Source organism: Lissotriton vulgaris, chromosome 1_2 (genome assembly GCF_964263255.1).
Source record: "Lissotriton vulgaris chromosome 1_2, aLisVul1.2, whole genome shotgun sequence".
Taxonomy (NCBI): Eukaryota; Metazoa; Chordata; class Amphibia; order Caudata; family Salamandridae; genus Lissotriton; species Lissotriton vulgaris.
Genome location: NC_141686.1, coordinates 169,465,259 through 169,489,828, shown reverse-complemented (window position 1 = coordinate 169,489,828; position 24,570 = coordinate 169,465,259). Strand labels below are relative to the sequence as shown.

Below are 24,570 nucleotides of genomic sequence, written 5' to 3'. Positions count from 1 at the left end.
AAGGCCAAGATGACAAGAGTGAGGGCCGAGGTAGTCAGGAATCTGCAGATCTTCCGAATTCTGCGGAGGTGGAAGAAGAAGGAAATGGTGGGAAAGCTGTCACTTTGTTGCCTATAAAACCCCTGTGCCATCCCAGGCACACATGGAGCCTGTTCCACAACACAGCTATCTGTCCTCCTGGACGGATGTGCCAATGGCTCTCAGGAAGGAGAACAATGAGGAATTGTAGGCCAGCCAGGTGTCACCTCCCTCCTGCAGGAAGCCAGTTGAGTGTTAGCCCCAAAAGGCAAGCTTCAAAGCTGAAGCCGCCTTTGAAGAGAAGATGTGTAACACCAGGAGGAGGGCTGCCCCATTGTTGAGGTAGACAGGTTGGCACAGGAAGCAGAGAGGGGAAGCCAGTTACACAGTTCCATCAGTTGGCAAAACGTTTTCCACAGTGGCGGGTAACCCTGAGGTAGCCACACCCCCAGGGTGGGTTAATGAGGCCTGAACAGAGAGAGAGAGAGGTCTCACCATCTTGGAAGTGGGCATAGTGGTGCATCCTGGGATAACCAGATGTCGCACCCCACACAAAGTGGTCACCAGGAGGGAGGGAACCTGGAAGCCCTTTGGCTACCAACCGCATCCTGCCCTGAGGGCACTTTCCAAGCATAAAGTGGGCACCTCTGGCACCCAGACCTCAGATGTTGACCAACTTGGAAGAAGGACCGAAGAAGGACTACAATGCTGCACCAAGGGACCAGCAAAGAGAGGCTGCACCATTGAATACAGCACCTGGTAACTAGCAAGGAGAGTGTTCAGTTCATTTAGTCTTTATTTCGAATAAAATTCATAAAAGACAGCATACATAAAAACATTTTCAACAATTTCAACATTTTACAATGAAACCCCAGAAATATAAAGGAATTTACCTCAGTCAATATACAGACATTGTCTAGTAATTAAGTTAATTTAAAAGGGGTTACGATTTCTTTGCGCGAATCAGCCACATCCACCCCAAAAATTTGGCAACACAAATCACAGATTTTTCAATACGTAAGTCGCGTAGTTTCAACAGGGCTACACGATTCCCCCCACAATTTAAGGTTTTACAAATAGGTTTCAACCATTTTAGTCGAGGCAATCGATATGCTGGGCATGCAAAAAACAGATGACCGATACTTTCAACCTGGTCAGGACAAAAAAAGCATTTATTGCTTGTGTTCTTCACCCACTTTGCAGTAAAGGAGTTGATCGGCAAAGTACCCACCCGAAAATGATGATACAGCTTACGGTCGAGGGTTTTGCATATCAAGTCCCAATAGGGCTCAAGGGACGGTGTTATCTTGTGTGTTAAGAACAGTCCCGTTAGGCTATTTTCTGATGAAAGAGAGACCAGTGCAGATTTCTTTGCAGCCCAGAATTGCTCTTTAAATTCCACTTTAGATGGGAACCTAGAACATTCAGGATGTAGCCATAATTCGGGGAGGCCCATGGAATACAATATTTGTTTAACCTCCCGCAGCCATGGGATTTTGTGAGCACCCCACAATGATCTAACCTCGCCCAATTCGTGAGCGAAAAGACTAAGCTCTTGGGTCGTCCAGAGCAGACGCCAGAGAGCTGCGAGACGATACTGTGCCATCTCATTCAGCGGTCTACAGCCTAAATCTAAAAGCAATGGTTTTATGGGTGACGATTGTGGAAGCCCCACTAAGTTCCGCAAAAACCTGTTCTGTGCTGTGGTTAGTGCTGACAAGCCTTTATAACCCCATGTGTCCGCTCCATACAGGGTAGCTGCATTGACCTTGGCCTCATAGATTTTTTATCGCTGGTGTGATGCGTTTGGTCAAGGTTTTTTTTTGTTCCTTCAGCAAGCATCCTGTAAGGCGAACAAATTTAAGAATTAAAACCTCCAACTGGGGGTTCCAAGTAAGTTGGTGGTCAAGGGTCACGCCCAAATATGTCATGACTTTGACCTGTTCGATTGGGACACCGTCTAATAAAAACGAGCTTTTGATTGGTTTATTTTTTTATTAAAGATCATAAATTTGGTTTTTCCAGCATTAATCTGTAGGTCATTATTAGTGCAAAATTCAGCAAATCTGTTTAGAGCTGCTTGTAAGCCGCTCCGAGTTTTGGAAAGGAGCAGGGTGTCGTCGGCGAATATTAACATGGGATATTTTGAACCCCCCAGGGTGGGAGCATCAGTTTGTGTATCGCTAAAGAATGCAACCACCCGGTTGATAAACAGGAGAAACAGGGTATGGGCCAGCACGCAACCCTGTCGCACCCCTCGTCGAACCCCTCGTCGACCGGGAAGCTAGCGGTCACCTGACCCTGTTTCCCCCATCTTACTCGGGCAAAGTTATCCTCATGTAGGCGCCTGACCAGCTCTAAAAGTTCAGGTGGAAGGCCCATGAGTCTAAGGGCTTCCCATAATTTTGCCCTGGGAACCAGGTCGAAAGCCGACCTAAGATCAACAAAGGCGGCGTAGATGACACCACCGCCCAAGAGAACCACCTTCCAATACAGCATGGTAAGACGAAACACCTGATCTAGGGTGCTGGTGCCTGATCTAAACCCTGCCTGCATGGGGGAGAGTATTTTATTCTGCTCAATCCACCCCTGTATTCTAGCCAGGGCCATTCTTGATACCACTTTTTGTATAGTATCGATCAGGCTAATGAGGCAATAGTTTTTCGGTGAAGATCAATCCCCTTTCTTATAAACTGGAAGTATCTTAGCCCCTTTCCAGGATTGCGGTACCCTTGCCCCTACTGCAATAGAATTTGCTAAAGTTGTTATATAAGGGACCCACAGATCTAAATTCAATTTAAAAAGGTCCGCTTGTACAGCATCTATACCTGGGGCTTTCCCAGAATGAATAGAACCCAAGGCATATTCGGTGTCTGAGGTACAGAAGGTAAGCCTATCCCCATAAGATACTGATGTAATCCCCGCTAAGGGCTCACTTGCCAACTGGACGATATTAGGATCTTTAAATTGAGCGGAGAAAAATTCCACCCAATCCGCAGCGGAAACATGGTTTTCAGGGGTTAGAGAATCCGAGTCCCTGCCCCATCTGACTAACTCCCAAAATTTTGTTTGGTTGGACGACTCACAGGCTTTGAGAAGATCAAGCCAGTACGAATCATCCCATTCCCTTTTAGCTTCCCAAATAATGCGTTTGTAAGCCTGTCTCGCTTTCCTGATGTCTGGAGTGTTTCTAGATTTAACAGCAGCAATTAGAGTGCTGTGGGCTTCTCTGCAATTTTTATTATACCAACCTTTGAGTTGTTTAACTTTCTGTTTTCTACATGGCCTAATGAGAAGTTCCCTAAGAGCCGCAAAGCATGCCTCATGGAGATCAACAGTAATGGACTTTACCCTACCATTAGGAGATAATGCAGTCATCCTATCTCTAGTGTCTAGGACCAGTTCCTCTATTTGACAGACAAGCTCTTGATCAGCTATGACCCTTGACCATTTGACCCGTCTTCTGTTGTCAGACAGGACTAGGTCTGATGTAATACAAGCTGTTTCCGTCTGGGGGAGCCCTAGACCAGGGACCCTGAGTCCAAGTGAGAGTGGGTTATGATCGCTCTCTGGCCTGGTCTCTATTAACATATCAATTACATTAGACCAGGATTCTATGTTGACCAATATGTAGTCGATGCGACTCGCACTAGACCCATTGTCAAAGGTTGGTTTCCCCGCCTTGTCAGACAAGCTACGGCCATTCACTGCCCGGAGCCCCCATTCCAGGCAGAGCCCAAGCCAGTGGAGGGCAGCCTCCGTACCCCTGACACCCTTAGTTATTGCTAACGGAGGGATATTCCAGACGGTATCTTCATCCATCCCTACATCCTCAGCAAGACTCAGGATGGGTTCAAATGAGCAGTTCAGATCACCAGCCAACTAAAATAAGCTGATCACTTTTATACTCATTTAGGAGATCTTCCAAGTCATTAAGGATAGGTTGCTTCCTACCACCCTGACAACCTCGGGCATAAATGTTAATTAGAACAATATCCTTACAGTTCTCCTTACTTAGGGATATACAAAGGAGATCAGCATTCTCCACCAGGATTTCCCTGACACTGAAACCTAGTGAGTTTTTTATCCATATGGTAAGACCACCCGAAGCCCTACCCCTGGGGCCCTGTGTTGCTGGTTTATAAAAATTTAGGAATCCTACTCTAAACAGGGGATCGACTGACCACGTTTCCTGGAAAACGATGATGTCGTGTGTAGTAATATAATCTACCCAATCGTCGTTGTCCAGGCGACCCCTTAAACCTGCTATATTCCATGAGGCAACCTTAATTTCATTATCTGGTTTACTAGGGCTGGAGGTCTCAAGTTGTCCCAGAACTCCTAACTCAGCCTGGATTGGATTATAAACATTGTCCAGTGTTATTTGTGGGCCTGATGGTGACATAGAACATGCCATACTGGGTACTGACAGGGTGGACGGAGTAGGATCTACTGGTTGTTTTGAAGCATCCACCCCCCCGAGTCAGTCAACCTCATCCAAACAGCCAAACATATTTGAAGTAGGAACCCCTTGCCACCAGATATTCTGGTTATGCCCACCATACCCACGTCCTCTCTGCCTGGATTTTTGGATTGTCGTCCAAGACCCTTCCATTCCAAACTGTCGTCGAGGAGGATAGAAAAAGTGAGGGGTCTAACAACGACTGAGTGGTCTTCTTCGCAAGGGGCCCATGAACAAAGATGTTGTGCTGTATGGGGGTCTGCAAATGACACCACTATACAGTCACCGGTGATGGTTTTGTAAGTGGGTCCAACCCAAGGTACTCTTCGCACCATTAGTACCCGACTTCTTTGGTGGTTAGGGAGCTGTCTATTCGTGTTAAGCCAATGAATGACCTTATTTTTAAGAGACCAATGATTCTCTTTAGTTTGTGGGTCAAGAGTGGGTACACCAGCTAATACAATGACATATGGACTAGCCTCCGGTGGTAAGTCAATATACCCACCACGAAAGTTCGGTCGGCTAGATTCAAAAGATGGCAAGTTCTTGTTTGTCAATTGATTAGGCTGTTGTATGACAGCTTGTGGCTTGGGTTTGGAAGGTGCTACATTCTGTTGTGGACAAGTTTGTGGCCTTGTATTAGATGGTGCTGCATTCTTTGCGGGGCAAGCTTGTGGCCTGGGTTTGGATGGTACTAGATCCTGGGACGGGAGACAAGCACTAAGATTTGAAATAGTAGTAGCGTTGTCTCCAACTTTCGTGCGGGGTTTTGGTACAGGTTTAGGTCTTGGAGGTAAAGGGGCCGGGGGTTCTGACTCTTGTGCCTGGGAAGTGAAACCCTCACCCTGGGAAAACCTAGCTTCCATTTCCTTAAGACTAAGGCTAGCCAGCGTGACTATAGTCCTGTCCATTTCTAACAAATGGTTTTCCATTCGGGAAAGTCTAAGTTCCAGGGGGGTAAGTAACTTTTTAAGTGTGTCCCAGACAGTTTTTAGAAATTCCTCATCCCCCCTCCTATCCCCCTCTACCACACTCAATCCACCCTCTGTTGACCCTTCCTTGCTCTTGTCGGGGAGAATTACCACCGGGGGATCAAGCACAACACAGCTTGAGGCATGGATGGAGTCGCTGCCTAATAAAGCAGTGTTGGTTTTAGCTTTTTCTTCCCCGACCCCATATGTGCCCAGTGGCCGTCTACTATTAAAAAACTGAGATCTCGCAATTTTAGCCTTTTTGCGAGCAAAAGTAGACCTTGCAAGGCTTTTCTTCTGCTGTAGGGCAACCCTTTTAGCATTAGCTGCAATCTTGGGCATGACAATTTTTACTGGGGAGCTTATACCGACCACAAGAGTAGGTGGTGCAAGCTCCTCCAAAGGTGATAATATAGATTCCTTAACTTGCTCGGGTGGGGATGTGGTTGGGGGGTGGTGTATATCAACCATTGTAAGCAAGGAACGAGGGCCGTTGTACGCTCTGGGGTTAGCGCTAGGGCAAGGTTACCTAAAGATGATTTCTTGGAAGAAGTCAAATTAAGAGAAAGTTTACGCGCAGCATCTAATTCTAGGGAAACCCTATGTTGCATTTTATTGATTTCCGCATCAATGGCCAGATTGGTCTTTGTTAGGAAATCGTCCAGGGTCCCACTAGGTTTGTTAAGGCCCTTGGCAGTTTTACTGCGACTACCCCGTGTACACATAATGGAAAACAACGAGGAGCAGTGACACAAGTGGAAATTATCGCAATTGGTAAAAGTTCAACCAAGGGGAATGGCCCAGCCCAGACCTCTTAGACCTCGAACGGCCTCAAGCGGCCCGCTTTTAGCCCGGTCTTCGCCCCGGTCGCTCCCGCGCGCTACCGCGCAGCGGTTACTCCGCCCGCTAATATAGGGCCTAGACAGAGCAGTGGGCGTGGCCGGCAGGGAGAGGTGCCACAGGTGTACAACGCAGGGACTCCTGGGCAATGGAGTCCCTGCTAGGCTGCTTGCAGCCCTGCCGATACACAAGGGTGCCCCAAGAAGCACAACACCCCTCCCAGCGCCTCGCAGGGTCCTCAGGCGCAGTGGGACCCGCGCAGCGGGTCCGGCAAGCTGTTGGGTGATTCCTCAATAATCCTCCGATGTCAGGCAGCAAGAGAGCTTCCCAGCAGTGCTCTGTTCAATCCAGTAGCAAGGAGAGTGACTGTGCCTGCCATGTCCTGTTCGAGGAGAAGGTGTCTCTAGAGCCCAGTCAAGCCAAGAGCACTCCAAGGACAAGTCGAATGGCCTCCTGTTCGCAGCACAGGGACACAACAGCTGAAGAAGCCTTCTGGGGAAAGTTGGTGGCCCAAAGTCTTCAAATCGCTACCACTGCCGCCGTGAGGGAAGTTATCGACACAGGAAGGATTGACCTGTCAATGTGACAACGAGTGTCTAGAACTCATTTCATTCTGTTTTTTAAAGTCATTCTATTTTTTTTAAGGAATATGAGCTGAATAAAAAAATTATTACTTTATTTAGAAGCAAACAAAGATACAGTGTCTGCTGACCCCAGCAGGCCACCATCCCTGTGATTGCATGGTAATGGGTCTGAATTTGTGACTTATCTCACTAATATTTATGAGAGAGGTCAAATTGCAACTCACTACAATACATAATTTTGTGAACTGATCTATTAATACATAGGTCTGTTCACAAAATTCTAATGCATTCGATAAAAGTCAGTGCACAAACTGCAGACACTTTTACTGACTGTATTCTTGCTACATCTGGCCCAAGATTACTTAGCAATAGTGTCCCTAATTTTATACATTTTTGAGATGAAAAAGTTTATGATATTTTCAAAAAGTGTTTAGTTAAAACTTTGAGGTTAGTGTACACATTGCTCAATGTCAATCCATTGATATTCTTCAAGCTCTCTTTTTGTTTATTATTGGGTGTTGAAATTCTTGATGACTAATGCCGATGAGTCTCCTTCAAGGCAGAGTTATTCTTAGATAAGCTGTGTTTGCATTTTTGTGGGGCTATAATTATGCCTCCATAGTTGCTCTGCATGGTTAGTATCCTATTTAAGAGTACATAAAGAGTCATTAAACCAGGAAGAAAGCTTATGTTTGGCTTTGACAAATCTCACTGTAACTAATGGGAGTGAGCCTAGGTCAGCAGAAATAAGGTAACAGTATGATGCATCGTTTCACAAAGGGTGTATCACTCGGTGAAGGAAATTAAGGAAAAAGTCAAGAATAGGTCCTAAGGTTTCTGGAGAAATGTTTCTCCAGTCTCTGGAAGAGTTACATAATCATTGAAGTTTCATTGGTTAATGTTTTATAATTAGTGAAAAATTTCCTGTAAGAATAGAGAAACTGGGCTTCAATGGGTTGTCAAGATAGATGTTGAAATCACTCTTAAAAATTGGGATAGTCTGAGTGATTTTGAAGGCAACAATGGCTTCAGAGTAATTTTTATAGAAGGCTTTTCTTTCAGGGAGGACGACGGTACAGGGGATAGGAAAAGACTGTTTTAACAAAGATAGCAACTTGGCCTCCACTCTTGTCGCTCCATCCATCAGTGCAGCGAGATGAAGAGGCATCCATCAAAGATGATGATGACTGTAGGAAATTGAGTTACTGGTTGAGGGAGGTTAAACCCTACTCAACCAGCAACCACAACTCTTGTCAGGGTAAAACTCAAGCAAACCCCAAATTAGCTTGTGCTTAACACTCTGGTAGCTTGGCACAAAAGCCGTCAGGCTTAACCTAGAGGAAATGTGCAAAGTATTTATGCAGCACTTCAAACAGAAATAAAGTGAAAACACAACACCTAAAAAATCTCACATCAATTTAGAACAATACAGTACATTTGAATAAATTATTTGACACCACAATAACAATAATCCAATCATTAGAATCAGAGATATGCAATTTTAAAGATTTAAGGAAGGTAAAGTGCCTAAAGGTAAAGTGGCGCTCACGGCTATCTCATCTTGCAAGACTGGGAGAAAGTCACAAGTTCAAATGAACTGCAGTGGATTGCTGGACAGATTCATGGACCAGGTTAGCTCTCTGAAAGGGTTGTTCAACAGGGCCGGACTGGGAACCTAAACCGGACCTGGCAAATTGCTCGGCCGAGCCCCACTGTGGGTGGAGGGGTGCAGCTGAGCAGTTTGCTAGGGCCAGTTTCGGACAATTTTGTTACGGGGGCTGATTTATCCCACCGCCAGTAACAAAAACGGCCCCCAGGGGCCCCAAACAGGCCCCCACCCTGGCAGACCACGGGGAAACGCCCGGTGCCCACTATGGCCAATCCGGCCCTGTTGTTCAAAGTCTAGCGCGAAGAGTCCAATTCACAGTAGAGGGACAATAATAGCATTGCGGATGGTCATTACTGTAGCGTGAAGTGCAAATCTTGTGTTACTAGTGTTCACTGTAGCATGAAGAGTCTGGTTCACCGTAGCTTTGCATTGGTGTTTAGCATTCGGGGCAAGATCGTGGTGCAATCGGTCTCATTCATGGCTGTGCTGAGTCCAAAACTTCAGGATATCTCCTATTCTTTGAGGAGGAGCTCCACTGATGCCACACCAAGGGTCCAGGACCTGATGGGCACCTCTTTTGGCTCAGTAACTCACTCCAGCAGAGGCCAACAGGGTTCAGAGAGTTCCAGTCCAGGTACAGTCAGCAGGACAAATGCAGGGAGCCTCTGGAGTTATGTAGCAACTCCTATTTTCCCAGCAGAGATGAAACCGGCACTCTAAGGGTTTTTTCACTCAATTTTATTTATTTTTGGTGATGGCATCTATGCGTTTCAGCTGCTGCTCGCAGCCTTGGTCATGATACTGAGCCTCATTTTTATCTCATTCAATACACACACATTTTTAAAAAAAGTCGACATAGACTGAGGACAGTTACTGATGTAAAGCGAGACAGATCACTTGGTTTATACAGGCGCCATTTTAGAACATTTCAGATTGCACATGATACCCCGTAATTTTCAATGCTAATGCATAATATCCTCATTAAAATACATTTGACCCTGACAGTTCCATATGAATACATGAATTTTAAAATGAGCAATACATTTTTCCCTGTTTCCACCCCTCCTTCTACTAGGTACCTCTGCTATGCAACTATACTGCATAAATGACGGATCACTTTTGTGCTCTTTCTTCAAGTGTCTGGCAACAGGGTAACTTCGATCTTTGTTAATTATCGATCTTCTATGCAGCAAAATCCTTTTATGAGCTGGTAATGTGAGACTTCCCACATATGTCCTCTCGCAGGGAAATTTTAAAATGTATACCGCAAACCTTCATTTTCAGGTTAGGAAACTGTTTTAAAAGTTAAGAGGTTCTCCCCATGGTGACAGGTTTTACATTTTAATCACTTTCTAAAACCTTGTCTTTTTAGTAACCAGGTTTGATTTCCAGTATTCTCTTGATATTCACTTCTTACAATACAATATTTCAGAGATTTTGATTTCCTATGTGTTGTTTCAGGATATTTCTTTTTGTATGGTCCCATTATGGGGTCACCTCTAATATGGTACCAATGCTTCTGTAAAATAAGCCTTACTTCTTTATGTTTAGTGTTACAAGTTGTTTTGAACCTGTGTGTATTATCTCCTTTTTTATGTCTTTTCATTTCTGCTGTTTTGGAGGGATTAAATTAACACTTTTTTCTACTTAGTGTTTTTGCTTTCTTCGGGTCATTTGTAAGATTCTGGATGGATAGCCCCTCTGCATGAATCAACTTCTCATCTCCTTTTCCACAATCTCATAATCGTCTAGAGCAGGGGTCTCCAAACCGGTCCTGGAGGGCCGGATCCATGCCAGATTTTTAAAATAACTACATGTATCTCAATGGGGATATCCAAAAAACCTGGCATGGATCCGGCCCTCCAGGACCGGCTTGGAGACCCCTGGTCTAGAGTACTACATGTCCTTCTTACCCTGTAAAACTCTCCAAAAGGGATACTTCTAATGAGTGGTGTTGAATGGGAGCTACCCCATACATTATTGTGTTACCTGCCGTGGGTTTTCTGAAAACAGTAGTTTCCAATTTGTCTCCTCTCACCAGTACTCTTACATCTAGGAAGTCTATAGACGTTTTGCTATAGTGTCCCACAAAATACAGATTCATGACATTCTTATTCAAATCATTGATGAAAAGGTCTATACTTCTTTAAGCGCTCTGCCAAAACACGAAAACATCATCAATAAATCTTAACCAAATTAAAACATTTTCTGTCCAATGTTTCAACTTCGGCCCTCTGAGCTCCTGCTCCTCCCACCAGCCCAGATTTAAATTAGCATAACTGGGGGCGAAGCAGGTGCCCATTGTCGTTCCTTGTTCTTTTTGGAACATTTCACTTCCGAACATAATGTTTTTTTTTTGTAAGGCACCACTCCATCATTTCAAGGAGCATCTTATTGTGCCTCAAAAATCTCATTGGGGTCGGATGCCCTCAAACCATTTAAGTGTCTTAGGATTGTATAGAGGGTGGAAATGTCTAAGATTACCAGTACCATACTTTGGTCCCATAGCAGAACGGGAGCGATCACTCTGTAAAAAGTGCCGCTGCCTGTGTTACCCGCGACTGCTGCTTTGTTTTTAAAAATATTGATATCTGCTCTCACACTAAACATTTGATGCACTGTTTTTAAAATTGAAATTGCATTTGAAACTCACCGCGCTAAACATCGCAGTGATACTGGCTCAACTCACTTCCTGGTAGACACGCCATCCGAGCGCCAATCAGAGTAGGGGTGGAGAAGCCACATCTGACTACGGCTATAAATGCCGGTAGCAGCGCGGGAGCGATCACTCTGGAAAAGGTGCTGCTGCCTGTGGTAACCATTACTGCTGCTTTGTTTTTAAAAATATGATTGATTTCTGCACTCACATTAAACATTTGATGCACTGTTTTTAAAATTGAAATTGAATTTGAAACTGATGTGCTAAAAATCGCTGTGATACTGTCTCGACTCTCTTTCTGGTAGACTCCCCATCCGAACGTCAATCAGAGAAGAGGGGGCAGGAGCCAAGGCTGACTAGGGCTACTAATGTCATTTATCAAATGTGACCAGTCTGACAAAGAGACCTGTCTAATGATTCTCGTGCCAATTCACGGCTAGATTGGAGCATATTTTGTGTTGATGTGAGAGGTCAACCAAGATTACAATCCAAGAGTGAAAAGGGTCAGGATATTTGCTCATTCAGGGCGTTATGTGGAAAAATTATTGTGGGAAGGCCATTTGGCCGATTAAAATGCTGAATTCCTAACAAAATATTGTTTATATATCTATTAATGAGATGTATATCCAGGAGAATGACATGATTACCTATTGACTTGCATATTTAAAGATGGCCACGACAAAATTGCGATAATGTATTTTAAGTCCATCTTTCATTTTTATGAAATAATAAAATGTAACGTATATATTGGTACAATGAAGGGTAGCACGCTGACATTGACAAAGGCCGTCATGGCCGAAATGCATTTGTTCGCTACATTGGATTTTGGTAAATAAAATTTTGGACTGGAACAACTAGAGAGTTCGCCCCAACCTTTGTTTGAGCAAAGTGTTTGGGAGGCATAGTTAGCGGTTCGCTTCAAACAAACAGAGAGAGAAAGGGTATTCTACATATGTGTAGGGAGGGAACTACTGGTCCCCTAGTAATACTTTAAACAACAGAATGGAGGAGTGCCCCCTTGGGTTCTTCTGCAAAGAAGTCTTCTGCAGTAGGAAATGGTGAGCCCAACCATTCAAAGGGTACGGATAACCCTTTTAGAAGACCCCTTACTCACCAACCTAGTTGGTGACATGCTTCATCATCGGGGTCCCACCCCGAAGGACGAGTGCCAACAGGGTGTGCTTCGACACCTGACTACAGTGGAGCGGGATCTTTCTTTTTTATAGAAACAGTGCTAAAAATACAGTGAGTGATATTAAAAAGGGGTCAACGCTACTCACTTGTGGACTTTATTCCTGAGTGGTTGAACTCCCTATAAAAACAAATGAAACACCTATGTCTAATTAGGTAGGCTTCGGTGTTTAGAGAAGTGTAGTGTATTAAAATAGAGACGTGTGTTATGTGTTTAAAATATAGGTCTACATGTTTCAACCATCTTGCAATTGTCGGTTTTCGTCAGGACCAAAATGACCTGGGTGGTGCACAAACGCTGAGGCGTGCCCTGCCCTCGATCAGTGAATAATCAGGAACCACAAACTTTTGGAACAATTAAAATTGTAGAGTGATCTTCTCCCGTGTCTGTGAAGAAAAAAACCCTTAAAGAAAAAGGGGGGAAGGGTTGGGATCACGAAGACATATAGACAGACAGATATATATATTTTAAGTCCATCTTTCATTTTTATGAAATAATAAAATGTAATGTATATATTGGTACAATGAAGGGTAGCACGCTGACATTGACAAAGGCCGTCATGGCCGAAATGCATTTGTTTGCTACAGTGGATTTTGGTAAATAAAATTTGGACTGGAACAACTAGAGAGTTCGCCCCAACCTTTGTTTGAGCAAAGTGTTTGGGAGGCATAGTTAGCGGTTCATCACCGCTCTGCGGCAGCACTCGCCTGTGAAGTGAGTTGTGATTTTTTGGGGCGACAACTAAAACACTAAAAAACAACGGTTAGTGGGATGTTATAGTTAGGTTCAGATTTTATATGCACAAAACCATAGAAATTCAACAGTGATGGGTATATTTATAACTCATGCCCTAAGGTGTGAATCGGTGAGGGAAAGAAGAGGTGCTGCAGAACTATAATGCATACACTGAATTATGTGTGTGATGTCTGCAGGTGATAGGTAAGCACAATGGCCTTTGATGTGATGCCTGTGGTTGGTTGTTGAACATAACATGAGAGGTTGATAATTCTGCACAGTGCGCATCAAAGGAGCTCCAAGAGGGGTGTGGTGTGTGAGAAATGGTTGAGCAGAGTGCAGCTGAGTAGGTGTGATGCATGTCTGTGATATGTTTGCACACAGTGTGCAGCAGATGAGATTGATTGGATGAAAGGGAGAAAATGTTATGCACAGAACACAGAGAAGGTGAAGAAAATATTTATGCACAATGGAGGGGAGGTAGAACTTCTGTAATTGTATTAAGTGGAGGATGTGGGATGGGTGTAAGGTGTGCCATAGGTAATGCATAGGGTGATGTAGGGGGATGTGTTGTGCTTTGTCATGTTTAAGCACATAGGTGTGGTTCTGGGCAAGACCCATGCTCACAGTGGATGAGGTGGACGATTTAAGTGACATTTATGCCCGGAGTACAGTGGAAGACAATGGATGTATGTGTGTTTGTTGGTTTTTAGCACAATGTAGCTGCAGTATAATGTATCTATACCATACTATAGGCTCAGAGAAGTGCATTGAACATGTGCTCACATGTTGTGGTTGAAGGATCATGAGCATTCTAGTACTCCTGTTGATTTACTCTTCTTGTGTCCTGTGCAGGGGATGTGAGGGACCATGCAAGCCTCTGATTCCGGAGATGATGACCCCTTTGACTTCCTCTTTAAGATCATTTTGATTGGAGATTCGAACGTGGGGAAGACGTGTGTGGTCCAGCGATTCAAGTCTGGCATGTACAGTGAGAAGCAGCACAACACCATCGGGGTGGACTTCACTGTGCGCTCCGTAAACATTGAAGGCAAGAGGGTCAAGGTAAGACCGGGAGCTTGCTTGGGTGGAGGCCTGAGGTAGTCGCAGACATAATGATGTTTAAATGCCAGCGTCATCCAAGGTTGGCTGAACAGAGACTTGGAGGGTGGGTGTGAGGGGGGTACAGTGTGGTATTATGGTTATTATATAAGCTTTTGAGAGTGTATAGACCCAAAAACAAGTTCGAAAGCTCATAGTGATAAGAAATAACTTGTAGATTTTCAGGTATAAAAAAAAAGACTGAAGCAAATTCTCAAACGATCTACTTGAGGTCATGTCCTGACCAAAATGAGTAAATTATTTAAATTTCAAAATCCGGTGACCTCCAAGATGCAAGAAGTTCAAATTCTTTCAGGAGTTTGCATGAGTAAGTGAAATCCAATGGTTGGATGATCTTCTGCCTTAGTAATTGATCTTGCATGATATTCCTCCAATACTTCTAAATTATGAGATGGAAGAATAGCTAGCCAGACAGACCTTTCAGGATCAATATCAGCTTGCAGTCGGTGGCTGTATAAGCCTCAGTGCTGGAGTTGACAAAAATGGATTTTGGTCAACATTGGTGTCCGTTAAAGAGCCAAAGTGCTAAAGTGGCACTAAACAATATGTATATAAACATGCTTTAAAGAGACTTTGTAAATTAAAGTGAGTGTCCATGGCCAGTTAGATAGCTCACCACATTTAGCCTTCCCTGGTAAGATCTGTGTATGACCTTCAGATTTCAATGCCAGGAACACTGGCCACGCACTTTCATCCTTCCTCAGTTGCAACAATGAGTCTCATTGACTTGCACAATTGTGAAAATTGCTTTGTTTACCATACCCAACAGGCCTCTTTTTAAGATCACACTCAGTAGGCTTTCTAAGACCCGAGATGAATCTATAACCTTTTCACAGAGAAGAGAAACTGGCAGGTGCCTTACTCCTTCCCTACATAGTTATGCTTGTGTAAATGAGTGTTGGGAGTTGGACAAAACCCATCAGAGAATCCTCAATTTGCAGGTGGTATATGGAGACATGTCCCGTATCACAGAATCAGTATGCATGCCCAGATGATGTTAGTTTAGACTATTTTGTTATTTATTGTACACTGTGCGTCTTCAACTCGTGTGCATTAGAATGCCTGTAGCTATTAGAAACAACTCAGCATTCATTGGTGGTGGAAAGGTTATTGTGTAGATTACACTTGAGTGATATTACGCAAGGGGAGTCTGAGCTATGCCACTTGGTTATTTTTACAAACCACCTTAAAGTCTTTTAACTTTTGCCCATAAAGTAGGGGAAAGCTTGTACCAGAAACCAGACTGACAATGGATTCTTTTAATGCCACAGTTAGAAATACATATGGCCCACTTCAACATCTGAAAGATATTGGCTGACACCACTTGACGGCAAAAGTACATGGGCTGAAATCATCATTGCAATCCATCGTTGCTGATGCACCTAATCAAACTCACAATAATGACAACTATCGAATTGTGGTAGAACACCCATTAAGTGTTTTTGAGACCAACGGTCTGATCCATGTAGTATTATGGAATAAAGCTGGTATCTATACAAAATTGCAAAAGCAAGATTGGTTATCTTTTGTGTATGAATTTGTTTGTTGCTAGGAAACCTGGATTTCTGAGGGTTTTCATAATAATGGTTTTTATTCTATTTGTACCCATGCTGTTCAATCGAACACGGGAAGGCCTATTGGGGGAGCTGCCCGTTTTAGTATCAGTAAATTGTGCTAATCTTTCCATGAAAGATACTGTTTTCAACCATTCAGATATATCATTTGTAAAAGGCCTTGAATAGGATTTAGATGCCCCTTTGATGAAACCAGATACTCCAATTCCAATATTATGGGTGGGAGACTTTAATATTACTCTCTGCAGACACTCCAGTGCAAATGTTTGTGTCTGTTTGTATATAGCAGGGCAATGTCACCCACATTTTAAACACAACCTATATATGGTCTATTTGAATAGGCTTGTCATGAAATATTACTTATTTCTTCCTTCTGTGCAGCAGAGTGACTCAGAGTCCCACTACTTGCCAACATTTACAAAAAGAGGCTCGGAGAACTATTGATTTTTCTTCAATTTCGGCTACCTTAGCACCTGTGATATCTAATTTTATGGTCCCACCTAAATGTCATAGTGATCATAATCCACTCACAGTTGATGTCCTGGTCAATAGGTACTGTAATCAAAAATAGGATTTGACAATAAAATACACAGGAAACTAAGGGGTGCGGCTAAAATGGGAAAAATTTACCATACTAAGTTTTTAAAAACTGTATGTAGGGATAACCTACGACTCTTGGAGATTTTTCTAAACCCCAAGGAAGCCCCCAATTAAAATTGTACGCACCTTTCAGCATGTCACTGAATCTGTAAATTCTCTGCTAACCAGCAAGACCCAAGATAAGGATACTTTCAGGAGAGGATGGTTTAATCATGATTGCTCATAAGCAACTCTTAAAGGCTCTGAAAGTGACTCCAAGATTGGACTTTGAAATTAGAGAAGCCATAGCTAATTATAATCAGACTGAAATTTAGAAAGAAGGAACTAAAAGAAAAGGCCTGAGCTGATTTAGAGATGTCTGGTAAACTTAACGACTCAGTGCGTTTTGGCGTGTGGTGAATGCGTCCTATTTTAGACCCTCTAATTTGGACCCTTCTGATGCAATTATTCACTCAGATAAGTGGGATGAATACTTTGCAGAAGTTTGTAGCTCCAAACATACAAGGACTGGTGATTTAATGACCCATTTCATTGATACAGATGGGTTAAATTTATCTTCACACTCCATACAGGCGCATGAGATGTAAGGGGCACTACTAATAGCTTCATCAAGAAAAACTCCAGGACCGGACGGGGTCCCAGTCGATGTTTTTAAATTATCTCACTTTGGGCCCCTCTGATAGGAAACATGATAAGGGCAGCCCTTGTCGGATTTTTCCCGCCATCTCGGATGGAAGCAATTATAGTCCAGATTTTTAAAAAGCGGACAGGAATCTCCCTGCTTGTTATCGCCCTATTTCTCTGCTCGACTCCACAGTAAAGGTCCTAGGTAGAATTCATCTTAGTAGGCTGGAGAGTTGAACATAGGAAAAAGGGTTTCTTTTGGAAGTACAGTATGGCTTTTGCCCAGGTTTGGGAACAATAGAGCAGTGCCTCAACCTCCTTTTGATTGCAGGTAAATATTCTAAGGCAAAGAAGGGCTCCATCCATATGGGTATATGGATTTAATGGCAACATTTGATTCTGTGAATTGGTCTAATGGCTACTGATGGAGGCCGCTGGGGTGGAAAAGCTACAACAAGACTCACAGGTCAGGGTGTGTTATGCTCCCACTGGGGATTGCACAGAGAAACTAGCCTCGGAGAAAGGGCTAAGACAAGAGTGTGTGTTGGCACCACTTTTATTTACATTTTGTATTAACGGTTTAGAACAATTTTTAGTTGATAGAGGGAAAGGCTTACCACAGGTATGGAGATGGGTAGTTCCAGTTTTACTATATGTGGACGATGATGGATTGTTATTAAGACTAGCAAACGTCCTTCAACTTTTGATTGATTCATTTAACATTTTTATGCATAATTTAGATTTGAATATCAACCTCATTAACCCTTTAAGTGCTGCCGTCGGCCAACGGTCGTCACGAGCACTACCTTGCCAGTGCTGCGCACGACCGTTGGCCGACGAGTCAGCATTCGTTATTCGAACGTTCAGCACTGGGCGCTGAAGGTTCGACGCTCGGAAGGTGTTAAATCATATATTGTTATAAATAAGAAGCTGGAACTGACGGGATAAAGACGACTTCTTTATTTTCAGAGTAACATGGGAGAAACCAGACCAGCAGAGCCGAGTTAGAATCTATATCTAACGGCTGTGCGAGAGAACTCTGGGCTTGGAGGCACGAGGGAACTGCCATCACGAGCTCAGAGAAACTCACGAGCCAGCACGAGAAGATAGGACAATACAATAAACATAACATATATATAATGACTAGTGGCACTGGGGGCTCTAAAATGAATACTCACTCAATAGATAACTTAAAAGTTTATATAGTTCCCCATTTGACTTACTTGCACTTGCAAGTTGAGGCCTCATTAGAATGGAAATACCTCCTTACAATTAGAACTCAGCAAATTTGGAGATATGTGGAAGCTGTTAAGAATTTTGCCCTAAAGGTAGGAGGGAAACCATTTAGATCTATTTTGAAAATCTATAGGGCAAAATGTTTGACAGTGGGTAGCTATGGGGCAGGGGCTTGGGATGACATTACTCCTGAGCCCCTACAGAAGGTAGAAAAGTAGTTTTTGTGTTGGCATTTGGCAGTTCCAAAATCAACCTCTACTTTTATTCGACATGTAGAGTCTGGGACGCCTATATTTCTGATTTTATTAGAAGTTGCCCATTATGTTATGGCTTTCAATTTGGGCTAAAAGGGAGCCGCTTTCTCAAAATCTGTGTTGTAGGATTGTTGAAGGTTGGATAATGTTTTAGGTAATCTCTGGCTTAAATATGTGAAACAGTCGTTTATGGATTTCGGTGCTCCTGAATTATTTGAAAATCCAGACAGCAATGCTGGGGAAGTCAAAGGAACTTATTGAGCGCACAAATCGCCAAAAAGGTCTCATGGCGCTTGCGGAGACTCCGTATGGGGACGTGAAATGTAAAATATTGGATAAGCTTTGCAAGACTTATGAGAGTGAGCAGATGGCCAAGGTGAAAGGCTCCCCAGTTGAGAGATTATTTACTCCTGGTTTTAGCAAAGGCTACAGAAGCCTATTTATTAATTGTCAGAAACCCTCAGTTTAGATTTTACTTAAACTGGCTTAGCCTGAATACTTTGCATTTTCTTTTCGGATTCCCTGATGCTGGTTTACGGAAGGAATAATTTCCTTCCTGTCCCTGTGACAATATTTCAGCACAAAGTTCTTTCCACATATTGCTATTCTGTACACAGTACATATCTCCTCGGAAATGTTTGTATTGCCTAGTTTTAAAGAATTTTAAGTCTTGCTCCTATAGAAGGCTTTTCTTTTAATTCGGCAACTTTCATCGGAGTATATATGTTGAGCTGTTATAAATTTCATTGGGGTATCTTTGGAAAATCATGTAAAATTATGGCAACGCACTGTGTAAATAATTGTGGCATTGTATAAAAGTATCTTTGTATACATTATTGATAATTTTTATTGTAATGCTGTACCGTATTAGTAATATGTTTGCTTTTATTGCTCAATCGTATCTTAATAAAGAATTATTCGTTGGTTGATTGATTAACTCTACAATAATTATACCTATTTGGGCAAAAGTTATATAGGCCTCAATCATATTTCATCAAACCATTCTCTCCAGTTGGTCTAAAACTCAACCTAAGTAATAACCAGTTGCCTAATAGCATGATCGTGTTAGTCAATAATAATAATAATAATGACTTTATTGCATGATTAATTAAAACCTTCGCAAACAAGTAAAACATTAATTCACATAATGTAGCTTCACCTTTAAATCATACTAAAAGATTACAAAATATGTTGTCATTCTATAAAATTGCAGGGAAATAAAAACTGAGGTAAGATAGATCATTATAGCTAGTAAAATAGTTTGTCTTAAGGCTTGTTCTCGTGGATGAGTGCACCCCGTAAAGTGATGTTTATGGAGAGTACAAAGTTCGATGAACTCGAAGCCAGCTCATGCAGACTGCTGACAGCTTAGCAACCAAGGAGGTATACGTAGATCTAATCAAAAGCCCTAATGGTCGGGGCCATTATGCTTGTTTCATAAACCGGCTGGCGTAGCATAAAGACCGGTAACTTGTGGATCTTCCAGACTTAACTTTACATTTGCTTCCCTCATAAACCGAACAAGGCTGATCGTGTTAGTCCATTATAGTATGTCAAGCCACATAAAGCCTCTGTGCATGCCATATTATGCCATCAAGCCTGAAGTCACAATTTAGCATTTCGGCATCCCTTCAGCAACCAGCCCATGCGTCTTACATCATGCATGCATCCATAAACTAAATACCTTTCTTATACATGGTGTTTTGTAGAGCGAGGAGGCTTCAAGCTCATGTAGGACTCCTGTTTTGCTACACAGTGTAGCTTCCTCCCCAGCGGGGTGCATGCAAATGAAATATGCCACACACGGAGTGCTGTAATGGATGTCTTTATTCTTCAGCATATGATCACACGCTGCACGCATTGTGTTATCATTTTAACCCACACCTTTGAAACCTCCCAACAGCTTGCGTAATTCCTGTTTAAAGTCCTCCCAGGACTGTGAGGGGCCCTAGCGGTCATATTCCTTTAAGAACTTCCCGTTTGTTAAATAAAATGTACAAACAACATTAACATCGTATTTCCTCAATGAGTCGTCGAGGTGCTCACACTGGTCTGCCAAATTGGGTGGTATGAGGTAGTTTAGGGGCACATGGATCATTCACCAATGACACAGGTTCAGATGTTTGATCTGCACATTCAGGCCAGGGTGCCTTGCTCACTATTTCATGAGCAGACAAACACAGATACAAATGTCTAAAGTGTGACGAGTCCCACATGACAGACTTTCCATGATGATGAGCGGTCACCATGTGTCCTTTTGTCCTTTCAACTCTCAGGGTTGACAGCAAACGGGGTGTCAGTTTTCCACTTCCGTTTCTGTTTGACCAGGACCCAGTCACGTTTATGAAGAACGGTTTTCTGGCAGCATTGGCGCAGATCAGCATAGGTTTTCATCTTGCACTTTCAAAAAATGTCTAGGACACAAACCTAATCAATGTTTATGGATTGGCCGATATCCATTGTGGTAGCTTAGTTGCTATGGCTCTCTGAAATAGCAACGGACAGGACTCTCACCAGTGGTGGAGTGTGGAGTTGATTGATGGGCATAAAGGGCGTGGCACAGGACTTATTTTAAATCAATTCCTTCCATCAATGCACACTGAATCACTCTCATGAAAGTGCCCATAAATTGTTCAATAACACCTTTGACCTGAGACCAGAGAGGCGTACTCCTTCGATGCTTCAAGATCTCAATAACTTTGTCATGGTTTGTCGATGATAAGTCTTCCATCAAATGAAAATGTGAGTATCCATCAATGACTACCCTGAGATGATGTCCATTCTGTAGGGGCCCAAAGAAATCAACAGCCATTCTCTCCCACACATGCACAGGAAGGTCAGTCATGGTCAATGGATGCTGGGTCATTTTTGGACAGAGGCAATTACACAAATGGCACGCTTTCAGTTCTGTCTCAACTTGTTCATCTAGGCGAGGGAACCATACTCGATCTCTCAGTGCTCTTTTGGTAGCTGCAATGACACAATATCCTTCATGGGCAACCTCAATGGCATGCTGTCTCAGGCTCTCGGGATGACAATTCTCGATCCTCTCAATATGACAGAGAGTTCTCCTGTACATTTTTGAACTTTTTTAATCCAACAGGGTCAGCAAAAGGTCGAATGCTTTTCTTCCACTCTTGATTTAAAATTAGGTCTTTGAGGATAATCCTGTTCTTATCAGTATTGGTAGCAGCAATAATCTGTTCAATGGACAGGGATGCTGGCGTGCTCGAACTCACAATGACGTTGACATATTCTTCAGATACTTTGGATGTCAAACTGTGGTGATGTAGTGGCACTCGTGAAAAGTAATCATCAGGGTTTTTAACTTTCCCCAGCTTGTGCACAATTTCATAGTCCTACTCTTGCAGTTGCAATCCCACCTCTCAATGCCAGTGGCCGTCTTAGCCTTCATGTTTACAAAGATAGTAAGCAACGCCTGGTTGTCTGTGTAGGAAGCAGGGTTTCTGTTTCAGTCACGCCCCCACTTTTTGCCAGATTTCTGATTCACTTTGACTTGATGTTCCCTGGTTCCCTGCAAATCAGGTTCCCAGAGCCTGTGTTCTTTCCCAAAACTGTATCTTTGTACCCCCAATGGGCACCTCTCTGGCTACATGTAGGTCCCTTGTAAAAGGTACCATGGGTACCAAAGGCACTGTGACCAGGGAAGGCCTCTAAGGGCTGCTGCACATATTGTGCCACCCTTAGAGATCTGGTAGCTTAACACCCACACACTGCCATTGCAGGCTCTGTGTTTCAGTGCAGAGAAAAGTGAAGACATGGCACAAATATGTGTGTGCCATGCCTGCAACCAACTGCCTATGGTATAGGTAAGACTCCTCTCTAGCTGGGTGCAGTATACCACTGGTGAGGATACAGTTGCATAAGCACTGTACCCCTACAGTGTCTAAGTCGATTCTTAGAGGTGCCGCTCACTAACCTGATCATAGCTCCATGTTCTATTACTCGTCACTCTGATGCCCCCTCTTCGCCCCTAATACAAACCATGGACTTGGATACAGACCCCCCAAGGACACGCGCACAGTCTGGAGTGCGTCATATTGTCAAGACCCTTTCGGGGAGTGGTGGAAAAAAGAAAGGGGGAAAACACAAACCCACTACAAACCTGAGAGCTAAGCGGAAAAAAACAAACCATGGATATATCAATGATAAAGACTTAAGGGCAACTGGAACGGGGACACACTACAGATGAACCCAGAACAGCCATTGTGGGTGATAAACTTGGTGATGGACCTTAAGGCACATTTTAGAACTGTCGTAAAGGATGAATTTAATATATTAATTGGTCGGATTGATAAACTATCAACATTGGTGGATCATTGGTTGACAAGGCAGAGTCAACTCATAAGGGGGTCGAGACGAATAAAACGCTAGTTAAAGAAATAGCTTTGCTTTCTAATAAAGCAGCCCCAATAGTATCTGATGTATAGACCGCTCCTATCAGGCCCAATCCAACCAATCATGGGATTGCAGCTCCATGTCTGAGATCTCCATCACCCCTGAGTCTGGTTTCAAATACCCTTCACCAGATGTCCCCCCCCCCCCCCCAATGCCCACCTTCTGAATTTACTTCTAGGACATCACAGGTTAGATTGCATCCCTCAAACAATCAACAACTAAGCTCAACTTATGGGGTCTGTGCAAAGACTGTACCACATGAAAAACCTACAGAAATAGAGACTGTATTGCCATGTATCAATCTACCACAGCCCTCTACTCTATATGTTATTGTGTTATCAGGAGTACCAGAGTTGAAAAGGGGTTGTAGGGAATCTCACTCTGAGTTTAAAAATTAATGCATTTTTTGGTTGGCCAAAAATAGGAAATTTCCCTACAAATATGCAAATGAAATTATTCACACGCGCAGGGTAGGCTGGCTAGGATGGAATCCAAAGGATGTAGCTGAGGACTTCATAGTGATTAACTTTAGGGATACACGGGCTGTGCAATCTATTTTAGATTGCGGCTACCAGAGGGAGGTTGGGGGCATTACTTCTCTCCCCTTGGGATATTTTTTCCTACCAAGGTCTATGCCACATAACAGGGGAAGATTGGCCAATGACTCGGGGATGAGCAATCAGAGTAGGCCTTTGTCTCAAATAAACCAGGACCCTCCCAGATCACTTCTTCTTTATAACCTCCCCGTTGCCAATAGATTCAGCCAATTAGACTCGATCGACTGACTAGCGTGCACTGGGCTTCCTTACCAAAGTCCCAGTCGCAAACTCCAGACTAGAACCAGATCATTGTATCTGGTTGAGCCAGTGCAAAAGGGTGACTATAGGAAACCAAAAGGAGAACAGGAGATGGTTCCTGCGGGTAGCGTGGCAGAATCCCCTCCAAACTTAATTAGTAACCAAATTTGGCTAATGAACACAGCATTATGGGAAGGGCAGGGATCAAAGATTCATATTCGGTCCATCCAAGGGCATGCTCCCCCTCCTCAACCCCTATAGTCGATGAAGTAGGCCCACTGAGAACGCGAATACTATCCTGGAACATAGCAGGACTCACCTCGAAACTGTATTCTCTAGATTGGGGGCTATTTATAGAGCAATATGTGTTATGTATGTTCCAGGAAGCATGGGCAAGAGTAGATATACACAGAGTGGGCAATGCGTCGTACAGTATCCCAGCAGTTCAGGGGGTCAGATGAAGACCTTTTGGGGGTTTATCCACTTGGGTTGGTTAGCACCTTGATTGTGATGTTAAACAGATAGTGACTTCTTCACCAGACATTCTTTGTATCTTTCTGTCCCTTGCCACCAAAACCAGGATTGCTTTAATCAACTTTTACTCATGGCCAGTTTCCCCCACACTTGATCTCTTGACCTCCTTTCTCCAAACAATCCCAAAGAATTATTGGGTTATCATAGGTGGTGATTTTAATTGTCAATTTGAACCCCTGAATGGCCTGGCCACAAGTATCACAAGTGAGGAGGATTCCGCCTGGGCTATTCCAGTCCCTAATATTCTACCAATTCGGGCCTGGGCTCCTCCAGTCAAATGCATGCTCTTGCTTTGAGCTTGCATTGAGGGCTTGTAATGGTGGAACAAGATCCGATAGCC

The 24,570-nt window shown here is 43.3% G+C and overlaps 1 protein-coding gene across 1 annotated transcript in view; it reads left to right on the top strand.

Moving 5' to 3' along the window:
* The window catches only part of RAB19 (RAB19, member RAS oncogene family), a 96,083-nt gene that overhangs the window by 8,236 nt on the left and 63,277 nt on the right, over window positions 1–24,570 (top strand). Inside the window, exon 2 of the mRNA XM_086953053.1 lies at window positions 13,926–14,135. Coding sequence (XP_086809179.1) covers window positions 13,941–14,135 — 195 coding nt within the window. The 5' untranslated portion in view covers window positions 13,926–13,940. The remainder of the gene's footprint in view (window positions 1–13,925; window positions 14,136–24,570) is intronic.